The sequence below is a fragment of the Mytilus edulis genome, chromosome 3, assembly GCF_963676685.1.
Source record: "Mytilus edulis chromosome 3, xbMytEdul2.2, whole genome shotgun sequence".
Lineage (NCBI taxonomy): Eukaryota > Metazoa > Mollusca > Bivalvia > Mytilida > Mytilidae > Mytilus > Mytilus edulis.
The window spans coordinates 87,243,016-87,261,511 of NC_092346.1; the positions used below are offsets into that span (position 1 = coordinate 87,243,016).

Consider the following 18,496-nt stretch of genomic DNA (forward strand, 5'->3'; position numbering starts at 1 on the left):
CGCAATTGACATTCAAGGAGTGAACATTCATTGTTCGCCATAAAACACGTTCCATTTAAAGAAATCGTATACAAATGTTACTAAAAGAACTGTTTCCCTCTAACATTAGTTAATATAATACCTAGAGATAATAATTTTTATGTTAGTCACTTATCCAGTAACGTGGTTGTTTTTTCACTACAAATATCTGTATGTCTTTGGAGTTCAGGATAGAAAAATGTTGAGATGTTAGGGGAGCAACAAAGAGATAGACAATGGACAGACAATGCCATAGGCCAAAGAAAGTAGACAGACTAATTATATACAACAAAGTTCACAACCATTAATTTACATCGAGGCCCGGTGAAGAATTGGGATGCTACTGAAAATAAGACAGGAGTTTGTTACTGGTTATTTCTCTAATAGAATAAACATAATCGAGTACGTCTCGAGACAAAAACAAACCAGGCGGACAAAACAAAAACTTTAATATTTTCTTTGACGCTACTCTGCAAAGCACTTGCAATAAACTTTGAAAAAAAAGATTGGTTGGCTTAGCTCGGACTCAACATGTCAGTTATATACACGTGGATAATGAATAGTCCGCAGCCAATATAAATTGGAAAAGCGAAAGATACAAAAGGAATTCAAACTCATATGTTGAAAATAAACTGACATTGCTCAAAAAAGAAAAAGACAACGAAGAGTATACAAGCCAATATATTCATATTATGCTAGAACTTGAAAAAATTGTCTTAGGGGATGTTGTTGAAATTCTATAGACTCCATTACCAGGAGATGAACACAAGCAGAATTATGTACTAGTATGTATAATTACTGCAGGCTAAAATCGAGTTTACCAAGTAAAGATTCGCAAGTCAAGTGTGCTTGTACGTTTTTAACTTGTGTATTTACATAATCTTAACTTTTCTGGTTTAATTATCAAACCTGAACTCTCTTTTTTTGTTATAAATAATAGCACTTCTATCTGTTCACGTTAGACAAGATACAACAGGGATGAATACTGCCATACACAAAGCCGTGATAGGATATCACTGATTTGATGACAGAAAAAAGATGCAATAACTAAGATTTCATTCCCAACCATATATTGCAACGTAAATAGGTTTCCATGTGTAAACGTATTTTTCTTTCATAATCTGTCTCATGACATTATACCCCGCTAGCTAAGCCGTTTACGTTACTGGTAGAGAGGGTTCGGCCTGTGCTTTCGCTCCAGGACTTCTGACAGCATACTGACAATACAACGAAACAGTAAATTCAATAAATGACAGGTATAAGAAACCTAAAAATTACCAATGATGACGATTTGCCACGCAATGTATTTGCTCATATGAAAAATGACCAAATTTCACAAAACAGTTTTATATTTTAAAATAGACAAAGACAACATAAATACATAAATATCGCGGTATCTCCATGTGAAATTATCAATACATTTTCAAACTTCCCCTTTTTAGACAAACGATGAGGTGAAAATTACCCAATACAGGTTAACCAATTCCAAGAAGCGTTTGGCCTTAGTGATATCTAATTGAATAAAATAATGTGTTACTAGAATTTTGAGGTGTCCGTTTACTTGAAATATTGAGAGCTGTACACCAGTCGTCTTTAACTAAAATATTATCCAATCAATCAAGTTGTGACGTCAACCTTCCGAGACAAAATAAATATACCCACTGGTTCCCACCGACTTTGTTAGATTAGATCATGAACTTCATTATTCTATGACTAGGGAACAAAAATCGATCAAGTAAAAAAAACCATCGCATTTCTCTATACCCGTTTAATTTTCAGTCCAACCAGAGCAATGCCTGAAAACGTTTTTCTATATCATTGACCAGTTCAAGACCCAAAACCAAAACATGCGATAATACAAAATTCCATTTTGAACAGAGTAAGTCACGAACAATTCCGTAGATTGACGACCGTTACTCCAAAATACCCCTCGGATTAACCATCCGTCTAAATATCACCAGTACGAAAGTTTTCCCCAATCTAAAGAAATACTGCCCTGACGAGGTTTTTAAAAATATCCAAGTCTGGACATTGAGTCTCAAGCACGAGAGAAACGATCCCCGCGAAACTTGAAGTGACCGGACAACTATAATAGTTAAATATAGTATCTAAAAATAGAAAAAAGGGAATTTACGATGACCCATAAACGTTACAATATAACAATAAAACATCTTCTGGAAGTGTTAACGCATCTGACAAGAATACATTAAGATCATTGTGAATCTTTAAACCAAATATTTTTACTTGCGAACGTGAGTTGAACAGTTCATTAACCTCGGTATACATATATATAAACGAAACTTCTCGATGTGTGACGAAATCTATAGGTAACCTACATCAGATTTCTATAATTAGTAATACAGTATGTCGTCATATCAATATAGTAAATCAATTGAGCAAATGAATAATCCCATTCAAAACTTGTAAAGACTTTTTTGTTTCATTTTGTGGCTTTATTCATTGATTACTTTGTAAATTAACCTTATACACTAAGGACCATTAACAACTAAGTCATTTAAAACACGACCGGCTATCCTTACGTCAGTTTTTCTAAATATAGAACACTGTAAATCGATCGAACAAGGAAATCCGTGATTGCCAATCCTATAGGAGCTTGCATCAGCGGGTCAATCAGGTCAAAATTTTATAATATATTAGCGCGAAACAAATATTATAGGCAACTTATACAACAAAAACAAATAAATGATGTCAGCCGTTAGAAGCTTATGTCGGTGTGGTTCTCAAAGTCAAGGTTTGATTAAACAAATTGGATTGGTAAAACCTTTGATCAGGAATGTTGACAATGTGTCTTTTGTACAAGTAAGTGATAAAAAAATATAATAAATACAAATCTTCTTTTAAAGCTTAACATGATTAATATAACATTGTACACTAGATTTGAGTCTTTTAATAGGAATTCTATGATAATAAGATTACCTCCGAAATATCTTTTGATCGCCTAAAATAATCGTATTATTTCGAATTTATTCAATGTGATTGATTGGTTGTGTTTTTGCTTTCTTAACTTCCAGTGTCGAATATTCATGCATATATATCAAAATCAGAGATCTTCTATCGATCTATTCCTATTTTTATTTTTTTTTATTTTGACAGTACAATTGCGAATATTCCCATATGTAAATTAATGTCGAAGATTTAGATTTGCCTTTTGCATACAATAGCAATGTTAAATAACAAATACTTCTTAGTTTTGTCGTGAATCTTGTCAGTGTTTATGACAATATGTGTCTTTATATGGTTGTTGCCAACTTGGTTTGTTTGCTTTTTTGTTTTTTTATTGATTATTTTCGTTGGTTTTGTTTAGGAAGAAGGAAATAAATGTTAAAACTACAGGGGGAAGGGGGTAGAGGAGCATTGCCAAAGTTACTTGCGTATACTAAGAGCGACTTTTGACTTGATCTTGTCTTTCGTTCATACTATACATTTGATTATATTTTATGGAGTATAGATTTCTATCTTGACAGTTACTCACGGATATATTTTGGTTTTATTTTAGATATGATATTTTTTTTAATATCGCCACTTGCTCGTTGATTCTAAAAACGACTTCTTTTAATAATTTCTCTTCTCTCTTTTCTAAGGGACTCAGTGTTCGAAAGTTAGCAACTCAAAGGGTAGTGGACGATAATGTACAAAAATTCAAAGCGGGAAATTATGAAACAATTCCAGATCCCAAAAGTTTGCAGCACTTCAAGTAAGTTAAATTATTTCAAATGTGAAATCAATAATGCATGTGTAAATAAATGGCAGTTGATAACATTTTAAAGTTTTTGAAAAACAACAAATGCATATTATTATACATGTAGGTTTTATACAATACACCATACAAACACTGCTTATGGTTTATCTATGTTTTTTTTTTATGTTTGTTCTATTTTTGTTTCTTTGAGAATTTACATTACTTTTAAAGCCTTTTTTATTTCATATTATAGATACTTAATCAGTTTCTCTATGTTAAAAAAAAGATGGGTAGGTAATGGAACCCGTTTATTTCACTGAAATGCGTAATTTCAGATCACTGAATTATTGACAAAGTACTTTTTCTTATAGGAAGAACGAAGATACGATATCAGCAGTTGCCACGGGAGACCCTCCTCCAATCGGAACACACGCATTACCTCATCCAATATGGTAAGTTCAGTCTTTCTGTCTTTGATAAACAGCCATTGTATTTTCATAAAACCCTATATATTTACCAACCAATTATAAGGAAATGTTAATATCTCCGGAACATTATGTATGACGTTGACTGCTGATCGATTTTCTAGGAGAAGAACATGTTTACAACTGTTTACTTTAAAATAATGTTAATAATATCGGTCTAACGAGCAAAACTATTGCAGTCAAAGCTGGAAAAGTATAAGAAAACAGGATGCAATTTTCCTTAAAACTTGAACCACAATAGGTTTAAATCATTTAAGAACCAATGCTATCTACCAAAGAACATACATGTACTAGCCATTTCAAGTAATGAAACATCTGGGTAAAATCTCCCTTTATTTTTGAAATATTTTGCAGCCCAAATAGACCGAGTGTCGAGCAATTAGTATTCGTGATTCATTTTGTCAGAAAGTTGAATGGTCCCTGTCCGCCGCAAATCAAGAAATCACTGATTGTAAAAAAATAAGTAATTGATATGCACTATATGAAGGAAATATTAGGATGAACGTTTTCAAGTTAAATCCGCAAAGTCCGTCATACATCCACTATGTTAAGTGATAATCACTATTTTTATATAGATTAATTGAATATTGTTTATGCTGATCATCCAACAGGACCTTGTGGGAAACTGTACTTAAAACAAACAAAACTTAAAAACCAGAATCAACCCACGCTTGTAGTTCTCATAGAATGATCTGATGATAAGATTTGTCTCTTTAGATAAAGATAAAAGTTACTCGTACTACTCAAAATGACAGAAACAAGCTCATTGGTCCTCACGCTTAACTTTTTATAGTGGTATAATTGTTTCTCCACTCTCTTAAATTTGCCTTGTCTTGGGTTAGCCTTTTTTAATGATAATTATCTGTATTGGTATTTTTAGCTCACCTGGCCCGAAGGGCCAAGTGAGCTTTTCTCATCACTTGGCGTCCGTCGTCCGTCGTCCGTCGTCGTCCGTCGTCGTCCGTCGTCGTTAACTTTTACAAAAATCTTCTCCTCTGAAACTACTGGGCCAAATCAAACCAAACTTGGCCACAATCATCATTAGGGTATCTAGTTTAAAAAATGTGTGGCGTGACCCGGTCAACCAACCAAGATGGCCGCCACGGCTAAAAATAGAACATAGGGGTAAAATGCAGTTTTTGGCTTATAACTCAAAAACCAAAGCATTTAGAGCAAATCTGACATGGGGTAAAAATGTTTATCAGGTGAAGATCTATCTGCCCTGAAATTTTCAGATGAATCGGTCAATCGGTTGTTGGGTTGCTGCCCCTGAATTGGTAATTTTGAGGAAATTTTGCTGTTTTTGGTTATTATCTTGAATATTATTATAGATAGAGATAAACTGTAAACAGCAATAATGTTCAACAAAGTAAGATCTACAAATAAGTCAACATGACCAAAATGGTCAGTTGACCCGTTTAGGAGTTATGGCCCTTTATAGTCAATTTTAACCATTTTTCATAAATTAAAGTAATCTTTTACAAAAATCTTCTCCTCTGAAACTACTGGGCCAAATTAATCCAAACTTGGCCACAATCATCTTTGGGGTATCTAGTTTAAAAAATGTGTGGCGTGACCTGGTCAACCAACCAAGATGGCCGCCACCGCTAAAAATAGAACATAGGGGTAAAATGCAGTTTTTGGCTTATAACTCAAAAACCAAAGCATTTTGAGGAAATCTGACATGGGATAAAAATGTTTATCAGGTCAAGTTCTATCTGCCCTGAAATTTTCAGATGAATCGGTCAATCGGTTGTTGGGTTGCTGCCCCTGAATTGGTAATTTTGAGGAAATTTTGCTGTTTTTGGTTATTATCTTGAATATTATTATAGATAGAGATAAATTGTAAACAGCAATAATGTTCAGCAAAGTAAGATCTACAAATAAGTCAACATGACCAAAATGGTCAGTTGACCCCTTTAGGAGTTATTGCCCTTTATAGTCAATCTTTAACCATTTTTCATAAATCTAAGTAATCTTTTACAAAATCTCCACTGAAACTACTAGGCCACAATCATCTTTGGGGTATCTAGTTTGAAAAATGTGTCCGATGACCTGGCCATTCAACGAAGATGGCCGCCACGGCTAAAAATAGAACATAGGGGTAAAATGCAGTTTTTGGCTTATAACTATGAATTCAAAGCATCTAGAGCAAATCTGACAAGAAGTTAAATTGTTAATCAAGTCAATATCTATCTGCCCTGAATTTTTCAGATGAATTGGACAACTGGTTGTTGGGTTGCTGCCCTCCAATTGGTAATTTTTAAAGAAATTTTGCCGTTTTTGGTTATCTTGAATACTATTATAGATAGCGATAAACTGTAAACAGCAATAATGTTCAGCAAAGTAAGATCTACAAATAAGTCAACATGACCTAAATGGTCAATTGACCCCTTAAGGAGTTATTGCCCTTTATAGTCAATTTTTAACAATTTTCATTAATTTGGTAAATATATGTAAATTTTTACCAAATATAGTTCTCTGTTACTAATGGGCAAAGTTCATTATAGATATAATTGTAAGAAGCAAAATCGTTCAGTAAAGTAAGAACTTCAAACACATCACCATCACCAAAATACAATTTTGTCATGAATCCATTTGTGTCCTTTGTTTAATATGCACATAGACCAAGGTGAGCGACACAGGCTCTTTAGAGCCTCTAGTTATTATCTATTTATATGGAAATATAAAGACAACCATACAATATTCCTCTTCGAAAAAATATATAAGTCAAGATTGTTTTTGCTTGCTGTGAGTAGTAAAGAAAGCAGACAACAATATATCTTCATCGTTTTGTCATCACAGGTCTGAAGAAGAACTCCACAGTGTTAAGGTCACACACAAACCACCAGAGGGTATAGTTGACAGGGTTAGTATTTAATTTTACCAAACAAAGTGACATATCAGATAATTTGCGATCGTTATAAATCATTATATTGGGTATTGAAGTTCATAAATATTTTAAGGCTTCATTTCTGAAACTCAAAGTTATACAAAAACACAAAAAACACATGCTTCCTAAGATTGCTACTTTTAGAACAAACAAAGTTAACACAAACAAATAAGTCTTTAATTTACTCTCTTTTATTATACTGTGACCGGTTAAATTTAGAAAAATAAGACAGCAATTCAATAAAGTCAAGAAAAAGATAAAGCATTATGCAATTAGAACTACTTATAATAATGGAAAAATATTGCAGAGAACTGAGGTCTTGCAGAGTGAATTTTATTTTCTTTTTCTTTACACTTTTATATTTCATAGATGGCCTACTACAGTGTAAAAGTTATGCGAAAGACCTTTGATACCCTGAGTGGTTTCAACAGAGGAGAAAGAAACGAACGTAGATGGGTTTTGTAAGTTTTTGATTTATAGTTTTGTTGTTTCTTGAGACAGAAAATAGTGATAGTTGTGAATGTTATAATATAAAGGGTAAACCCTTCCATATGACAAGAATTGCAGTGTACTGTTGTAACATTTTACTGGACTATTGTTTTTTTAAAGTCATGAATTGAAACAGCAGTATTTCCCGTTTTCCCACAAAATTACTAGCTTAAAACCATTGTGCATTAATATCTGAATGATAAAAAACAATTACGTGACAATATTATACACCGATCCTCTTTTAAAGAGCAGGCGCTTATTCTGTCTTCTTAAAAATACACTGATTCCCTAAAAATCTTGAAGAAAAGGACAATCACCCCCAAAAACGAATTTCACAATGATTTTCAAATAATTTTAATTGACATAAATTCTCAGTTGATTAAAGCATAAAACAAGTCTTTGAGCATATTTTAATGATTGTTGATGAGGTTAGAGCATAGTTGTAAACTGTTAATGAAGTTAAAGCAAATTGATATTTCTATTTGTATTTACAGACGGATATGTTTCCTAGAAACAGTTGCTGGTGTCCCGGGTATGGTGGCCGCCATGTTAAGACATTTAAGTTCTTTAAGACGAATGCAAAGAGATTATGGTTGGATCCATACACTTCTAGGTAAACTTTGTTACACGTTTTCTTTAGAAAATATGATAAGATGTATATCATCTGAAAAAAATAATGTGTCTATGACAACATTAAAATTGAGAATGGAAATAGGGAATGTGTCAAAAAACAACAACCCCGACCAGAGAAGGTCACAACAAATTTACACATATAAAGTTTTGTAAAAAGAGTATTATGTTGCAATGTAATGTAAATATATTTTTGTTCAGAATTCAGCCTTCTCGGTTCACAAATTATTTAATTAGATAGAAGTACAACCAGAAATATCGAGTCTATTTATATGGCCACTAGTCTAGTATTTTGTAAAAGGTCCCATCTTTTTTAAGTACTTGGTTCCCTTATGACTAAATTCAGCCATACTTTCGTTGTAGAAGAAGCAGAAAATGAAAGAATGCACCTCATGACAGCATTGCAGTTACGTCAACCCAGTAATTTATTTAGACTTTGTGTTGTCGGGGCACAAGGTAAATTGTTACTTTTATTTATTCTATGATGCAATTTGTACCGTTTTCATCTAAACGTTAAGTTTTTTTTTTGTATCTTTCGCCTCTCTGAGAAGATTGATATCTGCCTCTTTGTTTTTGATGATAAACTTTGTATGTTTTTGAAGCCAAATAGCTGGAACCAAACCCAAAATTTCTGCAGACAAACACACTACCACGAGAACATGGAGTGTGATATGTTAAGTCTGGAAACTAGAATTCCACTGACCTAAAGACAATCACTGATTCTCTATTTTACAGTTTGAATGGTTAGAATTATTCACATTCGAAATGAGACATTACTCAATTCATAAGTAATTCAGTTTTTCTCGATATAAAATGTTCGTAATCTCACTTTTAAACATTATGTTTGTATTTTAGGTACATTCGTAACTATGTTTAGTTTAGCATACTTAATGAGTCCAAGATTTTGCCACCGATTTGTTGGATATTTGGAAGAAGAAGCAGTGGTAACATACTCAAAATGCTTACAGGTAAATCATACACTTGTTTTGTTACAAAATACAATGTAGTTTACACAGGCACTTGTTTCTGTCAATGTGGGGTTTACTATCCATACCAGTACAAAAAAACACAAGGTAGCTAACGGAAATTTTCAATGTGTTCGCTTCAACCAATATTTTTTTAATTTCCCTTGATTTTTTCACAAATAAAAAAAAAAAAAAATAAAAGAATTTGTAAGGACTTAACTTCCGGTTAACTTAGGAAGTTAATATAACTGTGTAATCCCATTGGTCACATTTTTCTGGTTACTGGTAACTAGTATAAATAAACAGGTAACCAGATGAATTATACCAATGGGATTGCACAGTTATATTTACTTCCTAAGTTAACCGGAAGTTAAGTCCTTACAAATTCAATGGTCTGGAAAAAGGTCAATAATTCTCATCTGAAGTGTGCTATTCTGTTTGAGGGGTATTCTCCATGTACGTGAAAGTTGTTTCATTGTAAAGATAAATCAATTACCGACAGACTGGTGTACTTTTATTTGTGAAAAAATCAAGGGAAATTAAAAAAATATTGGTTGAAGCGAACACATTGAAAATTTCCGTTAGCTACCTTGTGTTTTTTTGTACTGGTATGGATAGTAAACCCCACATTGACAGAAACAAGTGCCTGCGGTAGTTTAAATTAAAACTATATATAACAGATGACAAAGACAGATACGACACGAGAGTTTCTAAGTTATGTTAATCGTCATTATTATAGTGTTGTCCACGAGTTGCCTGGATTTACGATAGAGTCTGTTTATTTACGTTGCTAGTTCTCTTCATAAAACATTTTCACATGAATGCATGTATGTTCATTTGTCCGTGCTTATTTCAAAGAAAATGTTATAATTGACAATGTCACAACAGTTTTCAACACCACTGATCAGAGGCCGTAGACTAGAGATTACCGTGTGGCTTTCAACAATAAGCAAATCCCATACGTATGATAAGCTATAGTTTGACCCAGCATGACAGAATGTGAAACAATTTAAACGAGAAAAAACATTGATTTATGTTTATGCATTTATAAATTGTTTATGTTAAAATTGCAGGACATACAGAAAGGTTCAATGCAGCATTGGAAGACACAGGCTGCACCAGAAATCGCAATTAGTTATTGGAAATTGCAGGTAAATATATTTAATTGCAATATTATGTATGTACAGGATAAAAAGGAAAGCATATATTCTTTGAACATTTTAAATGTATCATGTATAACATTAGTAATCAAATTGGTGCGGCTGAATAATCAATTGAAATTTTAATTTTTAATAGATTTCAATATTTTGTAATTGCGTTGACAACGACAAAAGCATGTCAAGTTTCCACCCGTCCGAATGACCTTGGCTTAAATTATGTGGCTTTTATGAAAGGAAATAATGTTATATTTGGTCTGCAGCTTAATAATCTTGAGTTGTATTGTGTTTATAGCAATGTAAAGCTCTACCGTGAAGCAACATCCAGTTTGCCGATAGTTATTGATATGCTGCAATATCATTGTCTTTACATTGCAATTCGATTGTTATGATTTTTGTTTTGCACATTTATAATTGTTTTATTTTCTGTAAATAAGTATTTAGTCTTCATATACTTAATTGTAGGAGGACTCCACGATGTTGGATGTGATCCTTGCCATTCGTGCAGATGAGGCTCACCACAGGGTAGTCAATCACACTCTAGCTTCATTGAAGGAAGATGAATACAATCCATATAAACCAGGACAGTGAAAATAACAACCTTATCACACGATTCCAGTCATTCATCATATCGTGGGAAACAAGATTGCCTCAGACCAAAGCCCCATGCAAAATACAATTTGTACTTGTATAATCATACAACAATTACGCTTAGCGATGTGGTAGAGGTGATTTATTTACAATCAATTGAGTGAAACATCAAACAAATGATGAGTTCAAGGGAGAAACATGGTCGTTTGTGAGAGTTGATGGTATATAACGGATTTCAGGGTGCAGTCATATAATAATTAAAAGATACGACCGTACAAGAAAGAGAGCCATACATAAAGGATTTTTCCTATGGAGATGTGTTCGACACAAAACAAGATATGAAGTACTATCTAAATCTTTCATTGGGAGTTTTATCATTATCTTCAATCATTTATATCCCTTGTTCATTTTTTAACTATAAACTTGAATCTCCGACTCAAAATATATGTTTTATAGTATAGTTGTTGAATTGTTACATAAAAAAGCAGAAAACATAGTTGTTGTTATAGTTAAGCAATTAGTTAAAGTTATAAATATTGAAAACAAGTACAAGTCACATTTCTGTTGATTTGAAGTTAACATAATGTTATGAAAGAAATAAACACTTCGTAATTTGCATTCGTCCGAAGCTCTTTTCTGGATTTAGCTTCATCAGCAACACTCAAACCTTGACATTTGAAACCAAGGGATGTTTAAATACATTGTAACGTTTATAGGAGTTGTACGGACCAAAAGGAAACCACACTAGTATCCAAATTAATAAGGAATGATGCATGATGATCACAATTTGATATCTGTACAAATGTCTGAAAATGCATTACTTTTCTCAGATTATACTGAAAGATTGAAATACAGGAGTTAAAAATGTTAAATTTTTAACCAATATTGTATGATATACTAAGCGATATACTAATCTGGTTTGAAATCTATAATAGCGAACCATTTCCAGTGTACACTGTTACATTCATAAATGCCCAATATCAAATAGGTATATTTTTTTAATTAAAATCTCGTATGATTTAATATTCAAAGAGAGACAACCACACTCTGTTTGGCAAGCAATGTTTTATTATATCTTTCAAAGATTTCTTATAAATCATCAGTAGTTTAATTCCCATAACAAGTTTTCAATTCTTTTTACAATACTATCAATTGAAAAACAGCTTTGATGGTGCAATTCATTGTCGAACTGCTTTAAATTTTTCGAGACATTTTTGTTTCGGATTTGTATCTGTATTTCATATTTGATGAACAAAATTTGCGCTTTTTATTTAAAATTTCAAAGATTTTTTTTGTATTATATTAAATCAATTTAGCAAGACTAACAGCTACTCAATTTGCAGATCAACAAATGTAACAATCCAGAGGTACTATATGTCTGACGAGTAAACATTTTAAGATAAAAAAAAAAATGTTTAATACACATTTATGAAAAATTAAAATAATTACGAGGATATTATTTAAAGTTTAATTTTAACCTGGAGACAGAAAATCATGTACATTTTCCAGAAATATTGTCCTTGTTTATATACCAAGTCGGTTTTTTCGTAGAGTTAGAAAAAAACCGAACAATATTTCATAACTGGCGAGTATACAAATCAACTCATAATAACTTAAAATATATTGTGTAAAATTTGTTTATATTTCATTTTCAACAACAACAAACTACATTGTTTGTGTTTGTAAATCACATCACATAAATGCTTGATGAATTTAATAGGTATTGATAATTCATTTGAATTTCAAAATATACCCCACGATGTTACTTTGGAATTTCAACTAAAGATGAAGAACTGGATTTTCTATCTCTCTGGATACCTAATCTACATAAGTGTCGGTATATTGTTGGATCTTCCAAGTGCTCCATGAATCCTCTTTCTTAATTATTGACATCAATTTTATCACCAATCAAAGCCAGGATTCAAAGTTATTGTGAAACCACATTTCTTGAAATGGTTTGAATCAGATGTGGATACCAAAAAAATCCGATGATATTTTAGAGAACATACTATCTATGACTCTTTCATCTTCCAATATTATTAAAAAAAAATAACTGTTCTATACTTTACACAAGTATTCCCCAATCCAAACTAAAAGACGAATTGAAAGAGTTGATCCTGCTTTATTTTATTACAAAATAATAGCCAACGTAGATACATCCTACTTTGTAAAACATCACTCTAAATTCAATCAAAGTATTCTTGGAAACTGACATTAGGAAGGTGATTGATTTCTTGATTGACAACATATGTGCTACATTTGGAGGACGTGTGTTTCAATAAACAATCTGCATTCAACTGTGCCCCGCTTCCTGTTGCCTTGTTTCTTTATTCACAGGAGGCTAATATCATATAGGAACTTCTATTTCTTAGGAAGATAGAAAACAAGTTAGCAGTTATCCATTCGTTGTTTGTTTTTGTTTTGTTTTAGCTTTTAATTTTGCCATTTGATTAAGTTATTTCCGTTTCGAATTTTCCGCGGAGTTCGATTTTTTTTTGGTTATTTTACGGGTTGATTGAAAGCAAAGTTTTACGACAAAAAAGGTGATATCAGCTTTTCGATTGTGAACTCTCCGTTCTATGTAGCAACAGTGAAATCAGCGCCTGTATACGAAGTATATATCTCCCAATTGATACAATATTCCAGGGCTTGTATTTCCTATCATGATTTCCTTGATAGAGGGTCGCTACTAACAAAGAAGCTATACAACCAAAATTTCCAAGTGGTACAGTTGAAATTATCCCTTCGTTAACTGTTTGCAATAGCACTAATTGTTCTAAATAATAAGGATGTTCTTATGCCAAGCATAAAAACATAGCCGTATTTGACACAGCCTTTTTCAACTTTTGATCTTCAGTGCTGTACTACTTTGTACTTTTTTTCGCTTTCGATCTTTTATATCTGGGCGTCACTGGTGAGTCTTGTGTGGACGAGGCGCGTTTTTGACGTATTGGATTTTAAACCTGATGCTTTTTGATATTCATTAATCATGTGTTTCTTTGTCTAATACGTTCTCCTATTTATTTGTATTGTAGTCCTGTAATATTATGTTGTCATTTCAATGTTATATTTAACATTGCCATTAAAGTGCGAGGTTTGGCATGCCACAAAACCAGGTTCAACCCACCATTTTTTCCTTTGAAAATGTCCTGTACCAAGTCAGGAATATGGTCATTGTTATATTATTGTTCGTTTCTTTGTGTGTTACATTTTAACGTTGCGTCGTTTGTTTTCTCTTATTTTTGAGTGTAATCTCACATTGCGATAAGACGTGTCACGGTACTTGTCTATCCCAAATTCATGTATTTGGTTTTGATGTTATATTTGTTATTCTCGTGGGATTTTGTCTAATGCTTGGTCCGTTTCTGGGTGTGTTACATTTTAGTGTTGTGTCGGTTCTCCTCTTATATTTAATGCGTTTCCCTCGGTTTTAGTTTGTTACCCCGATTTTGTTTTTTGTCTATGGATTTATGAGTTTTGAACAGCGGTATACTACTGTTGCCTTTATTTACAGACGCCATAATGAGTTGGTTGACCGTTATGGAATATCCGTTTACAGATGATAGCGGATACGTTCCTAATGTCTTAAATACAAGCTCGTCCCCTTTTCCAGAATGTGACCTACCAGATTAAACTTATTACCGGGTTTCCCTGATGAGCAACACGACGGGTGTCACTAATAGAGTAAGACCTGCATACTCTTACGGAGCACATGAGATCCCCAGTTTTTTGTGGGGTTTGTGTTCCTCAGTCTTTAGTTTTCTATGTTGTGTTGTGTGTACTATTGTTTGTTTTTTAAGCAATGGCTTTGTCAGTTTATTTTCGAATTATGAGTTTGATTGTCGCATTGGTACCTGTCCCATATCTTTTTCAGTGTCCATAATTTACCGTGATTTATTTATACAAAATGTTACTTGATCGATGCACATAACCAATTATCATGCTTTCCGTCCAACTGTTACAAAAATATCAATTTCTCTAGGAGATAAAGTATATCTAAAGTAAAGTGTAAATGATAGGCATCAACATAACACCATCTACTAGTTGATTTGATAAGGCTTACATTATGTCATGTAAAGGAAGTATTTTATTTTTTATTCAAAGGGTTGTCCATTTTAGTCCTTATGTTCCATATATTTTTTTCCTATTTCATCCGTCTGTAAGGTTTTAAAAAATACAGAAAGTTAAATAATGTTAGTGTATACTCAAGAACAATGATGACCGTTCGCAAAAGTATACGGCGACGGTGACGTCGACGATGATGATGAATTATAGTAACAAAGACTTGAACAATAACCTGATAATCAATATTACCAGTCTTGTGTTTTCGTGATAACGAAAATAAAACGTCTTTGATGCCTTAAGACATAAATTGGCATATGCATTTAGTCAATAATGTCATGACTGAATAATCTAGTTCAAGTGCATCACAGGCGGCATAATATTTACATTACGAGAATTAATTTCATTTTTATGATTATCCAAATACAGGACAATCATATTTCATTTATTCTAAATGTCAGAATTCAGGTGTATGAGTTTCAAAACTAATATCTATAATTCAGATTCAAAGAAGGTACGAAAGACTAATATTTTGGCACCTTGAAATCGTAAATCAAAAACTATCATCAATCTACCAAAATATTAATATCTATATGTTAATAAATATGTCCGACATAAGAATTTAAATCTTGAATATTGTCCTGCATAGAGGCATTTTTAAAGGCCTCAAAACAACAAAACCTACCGAAAAGTAGCATAATTTTGAGATATTATCATTGATACATAGATCTATATGTGCAACAACTTTACTCAAAACTACATTTTGCTTTAAATTGCATTTTAATTTTACATACCGTCATTGTGTTATTGTGCTATTGCAAATTTTGTAATCTGTCTTTCATTTTTTGTAATGGACTTAGTTGCCTATATGACTTTTTGTGCTTTTTGTTACATATTTGTTTGTTTTTATAGGGATCAAGATTATAACACAAGGTTGACTGCTGTACCCTTATTTGTAATGTTTTTTCCTATTATGTCTGTTTGTTTTGTTCACACATCGTTGTCAATACCAAAAAAAAATAGAATTTGATGCAAATGTCATTCAAGTGAGCGGTTTAGCTTGTTATGAAACCAGGTTTAATCCACCATTTTCTACATAAGTAAATGCCTGTACCAAGTCAGGAATATGACATTTGTTATCTGTGCTGTGATTGAGTTTTCAATTTTGCCATTTGATTAGGGAATTTCCGTTCGGAATTTTCCTCGGACTTTTTTTGGTGATTTTTCTTGTTAGTAAGATATTAGTAGGTGAAAACATATGGATGGGGTAAAGTTATAGTTTATATATATTCTGACCAATATCGTGCGCGAAATTAACATTTAATACGTATAATATGTACATTTCAACATTTTTGTACGCTCTGTAGTGATATCACAAGTGACTTTGAAGGCTTCCTGCATTTGTGACCTGTTCATTGTCTTCATTTATAAATACAGTTTACATGATTCTGAAATAATTGGATTAGTTTAATTTTTTTCTTTTTCAAGTTTACTTCTTATAGAATCAAATTTAATGTTATTTGGTAAATATGAATGAATGTTATGGCCAGCATTTGCCATCAAATCTTTTAAAATTTTGTTAATTCCATTAATAATTGATTAGTATGGCTACAATCAGGATACCTGAATGCATTTACGGGAGTTGTTAAGATAATGAAAATTAAATTGACATTGTATGGCTGTTGTACATATAGTTTAGGGCTAAAATTGATATGAAATATGTCATCAACATTATGATGGTTAAGAATAAGTGATTTAGACATCTCAAGGTTGGTGACAATTAATGTAAATTAAAGTATATTGTCAGATTTTATTGTTTTCGTGAAATGCAAAAACTTCAAAGTCAATATCAAAGATAACATTTACATACAAATAACAAAATGAATACTAGCATTTAACTCAATCAATGTCCCTCTGGTATCTTTCACCCCTCTTTTACAAGCCAATTAATTTGTTTATGGCATTTAAAAGGGTATAATAAGAAAGATACCGTATAAATTTGAATTGAAGTATACTAAATTCCAGCCTTTACAATCTTGCGTGATTGAGTAAAAAAAAATCCACCTTTTTTCAATTATTTTCCAGAAATTTTAATGCATGTAGTATGACATGACTGTTTCATTGTTTCTGCTTCAACGACTTCGCATGGCGCTAACTATCTCAGTTAAAACGTTTTGCTGGTGCATTTTCACATTATATGGACTTCATTAACAAAGGTTAACCATACCAAACAACTGCCAATAGAGTAACGAAGAAAACTACTGGCAATCGACACTATAATCATCACGAATTGGTTGACCGATGAAATGTGTCGGTGTCTCAACTCACCGACGACATGTTTTCGCGGGCTTTGATCTTATATACTGATCTGTAATTTTACCGATTGTGACAGTTTGACTGGGCATTAATTCGCATGGTGGGAGAATTGTGCTTAACACAAGGAATTGTTCCGTTTGGAGTTCATGCCATTTTATCAGTTTATAATTGTTGTCTTGAAATGTCTATTCCTAATCAATTGACGAGATTTGAACATCGGTAAACTATATATATATAGCTACATTCGCCTTAATTAACAAGATTTACTTTATATGTTTTGATACGAAGATAATTTTAATCAGTTAACAATTTATGTCCTTTGTAGTGGTGGTATATGTTTTTTTAATGTGATAATATTTAACCTTCTATCGCACACGAGCACATACTGAGTAAATGAAATGAAACTACGTTTTCACACATTGTACAGCGGTATACTTCTATTACTTGTCTGTCATCTATTCGATTTTTTTAATCATTGTTATCTTTCCTTTTCAGCGTTTTCTTGAAAAATATGTAGTTATACTTAAACGAATAATTTTAAGGCAGATATGTTTTGGACATTTGTTATCATGATCTTGTTGATCTTTTCCTTTAATATAAGTATACATCTTTTCTATATTTCTTTTCCCTCTGATATTCCATTGTTAACCTGGCCCCTTTTGCTATCTATTATTTGCGTGTTTCTCTGTCCTATACGTTCTCCCATTTATTTGTATTGTAGTCCTATCATGTAATGTTGTCATTTTAATGTTATATTTAACATTGCCATAAAAGAGGGACGTTTGGCATGCCACAAAACAAGGTTCAACCCACCATTTTATTTTTATTGAAATGTCCTGTACCAAGTCAGGAAAATGGCCATTGTTATATTATAGTTCGTTTCTGTTTGTGTTACAATTTATTGTTGTGATTCTGTTGTGTCGTAGTTCTCTTATATTTGATGTGTTTCCCTAAATTTTAATTTGTAACCCGGCTTTGTTTTTTTTCTCAATCGATTTATGAATTACGAACAGCGGTATACTACTGTTGCCTTTATTTAGAATACTTTATAAACCAAACAAAGTCTGTAATCATAGTTTTGGATATCGCTACACAACATCAAGTTGAGAGTGGTGCGCTTACAAACATATTCTGCGTTTGCCTACATAGCAAAGGCCTGGAATCGAGGGGTTGTCGTTTATTAAAGCAGT

General features: G+C 32.4%; 1 protein-coding gene across 1 annotated transcript; it reads left to right on the forward strand.

Annotated features, from left to right (window-relative positions):
* Positions 1-2,206: 2,206 nt before the first annotated feature.
* On the forward strand, positions 2,207-11,424 carry LOC139517685 (uncharacterized). Its single transcript, XM_071308980.1, has 10 exons — positions 2,207-2,838; positions 3,621-3,733; positions 4,090-4,170; positions 7,009-7,072; positions 7,466-7,557; positions 8,080-8,198; positions 8,579-8,671; positions 9,071-9,183; positions 10,254-10,331; positions 10,803-11,424. Exons 1-10 carry the CDS (start codon positions 2,722-2,724, stop codon positions 10,926-10,928), a joined length of 996 nt encoding a protein of 331 aa, XP_071165081.1. The 5' UTR covers positions 2,207-2,721; the 3' UTR covers positions 10,929-11,424.
* The last annotated feature ends 7,072 nt before the right edge of the window (positions 11,425-18,496 follow it).

Excerpts from the sequence above, each read along its gene's own strand:
- LOC139517685 (XM_071308980.1), top strand. The coding sequence starts at position 2,722 with ATGATGTCAGCCGTTAGAAGCTTATGTCGGTGTGGTTCTCAAAGTCAA. Across the intron at positions 7,558-8,079 it reads AACGAACGTAGATGGGTTTT|ACGGATATGTTTCCTAGAAA; the intron begins GTAAGTTTTTGA and ends TTGTATTTACAG. Across the intron at positions 8,199-8,578 it reads TTGGATCCATACACTTCTAG|AAGAAGCAGAAAATGAAAGA; the intron begins GTAAACTTTGTT and ends CTTTCGTTGTAG.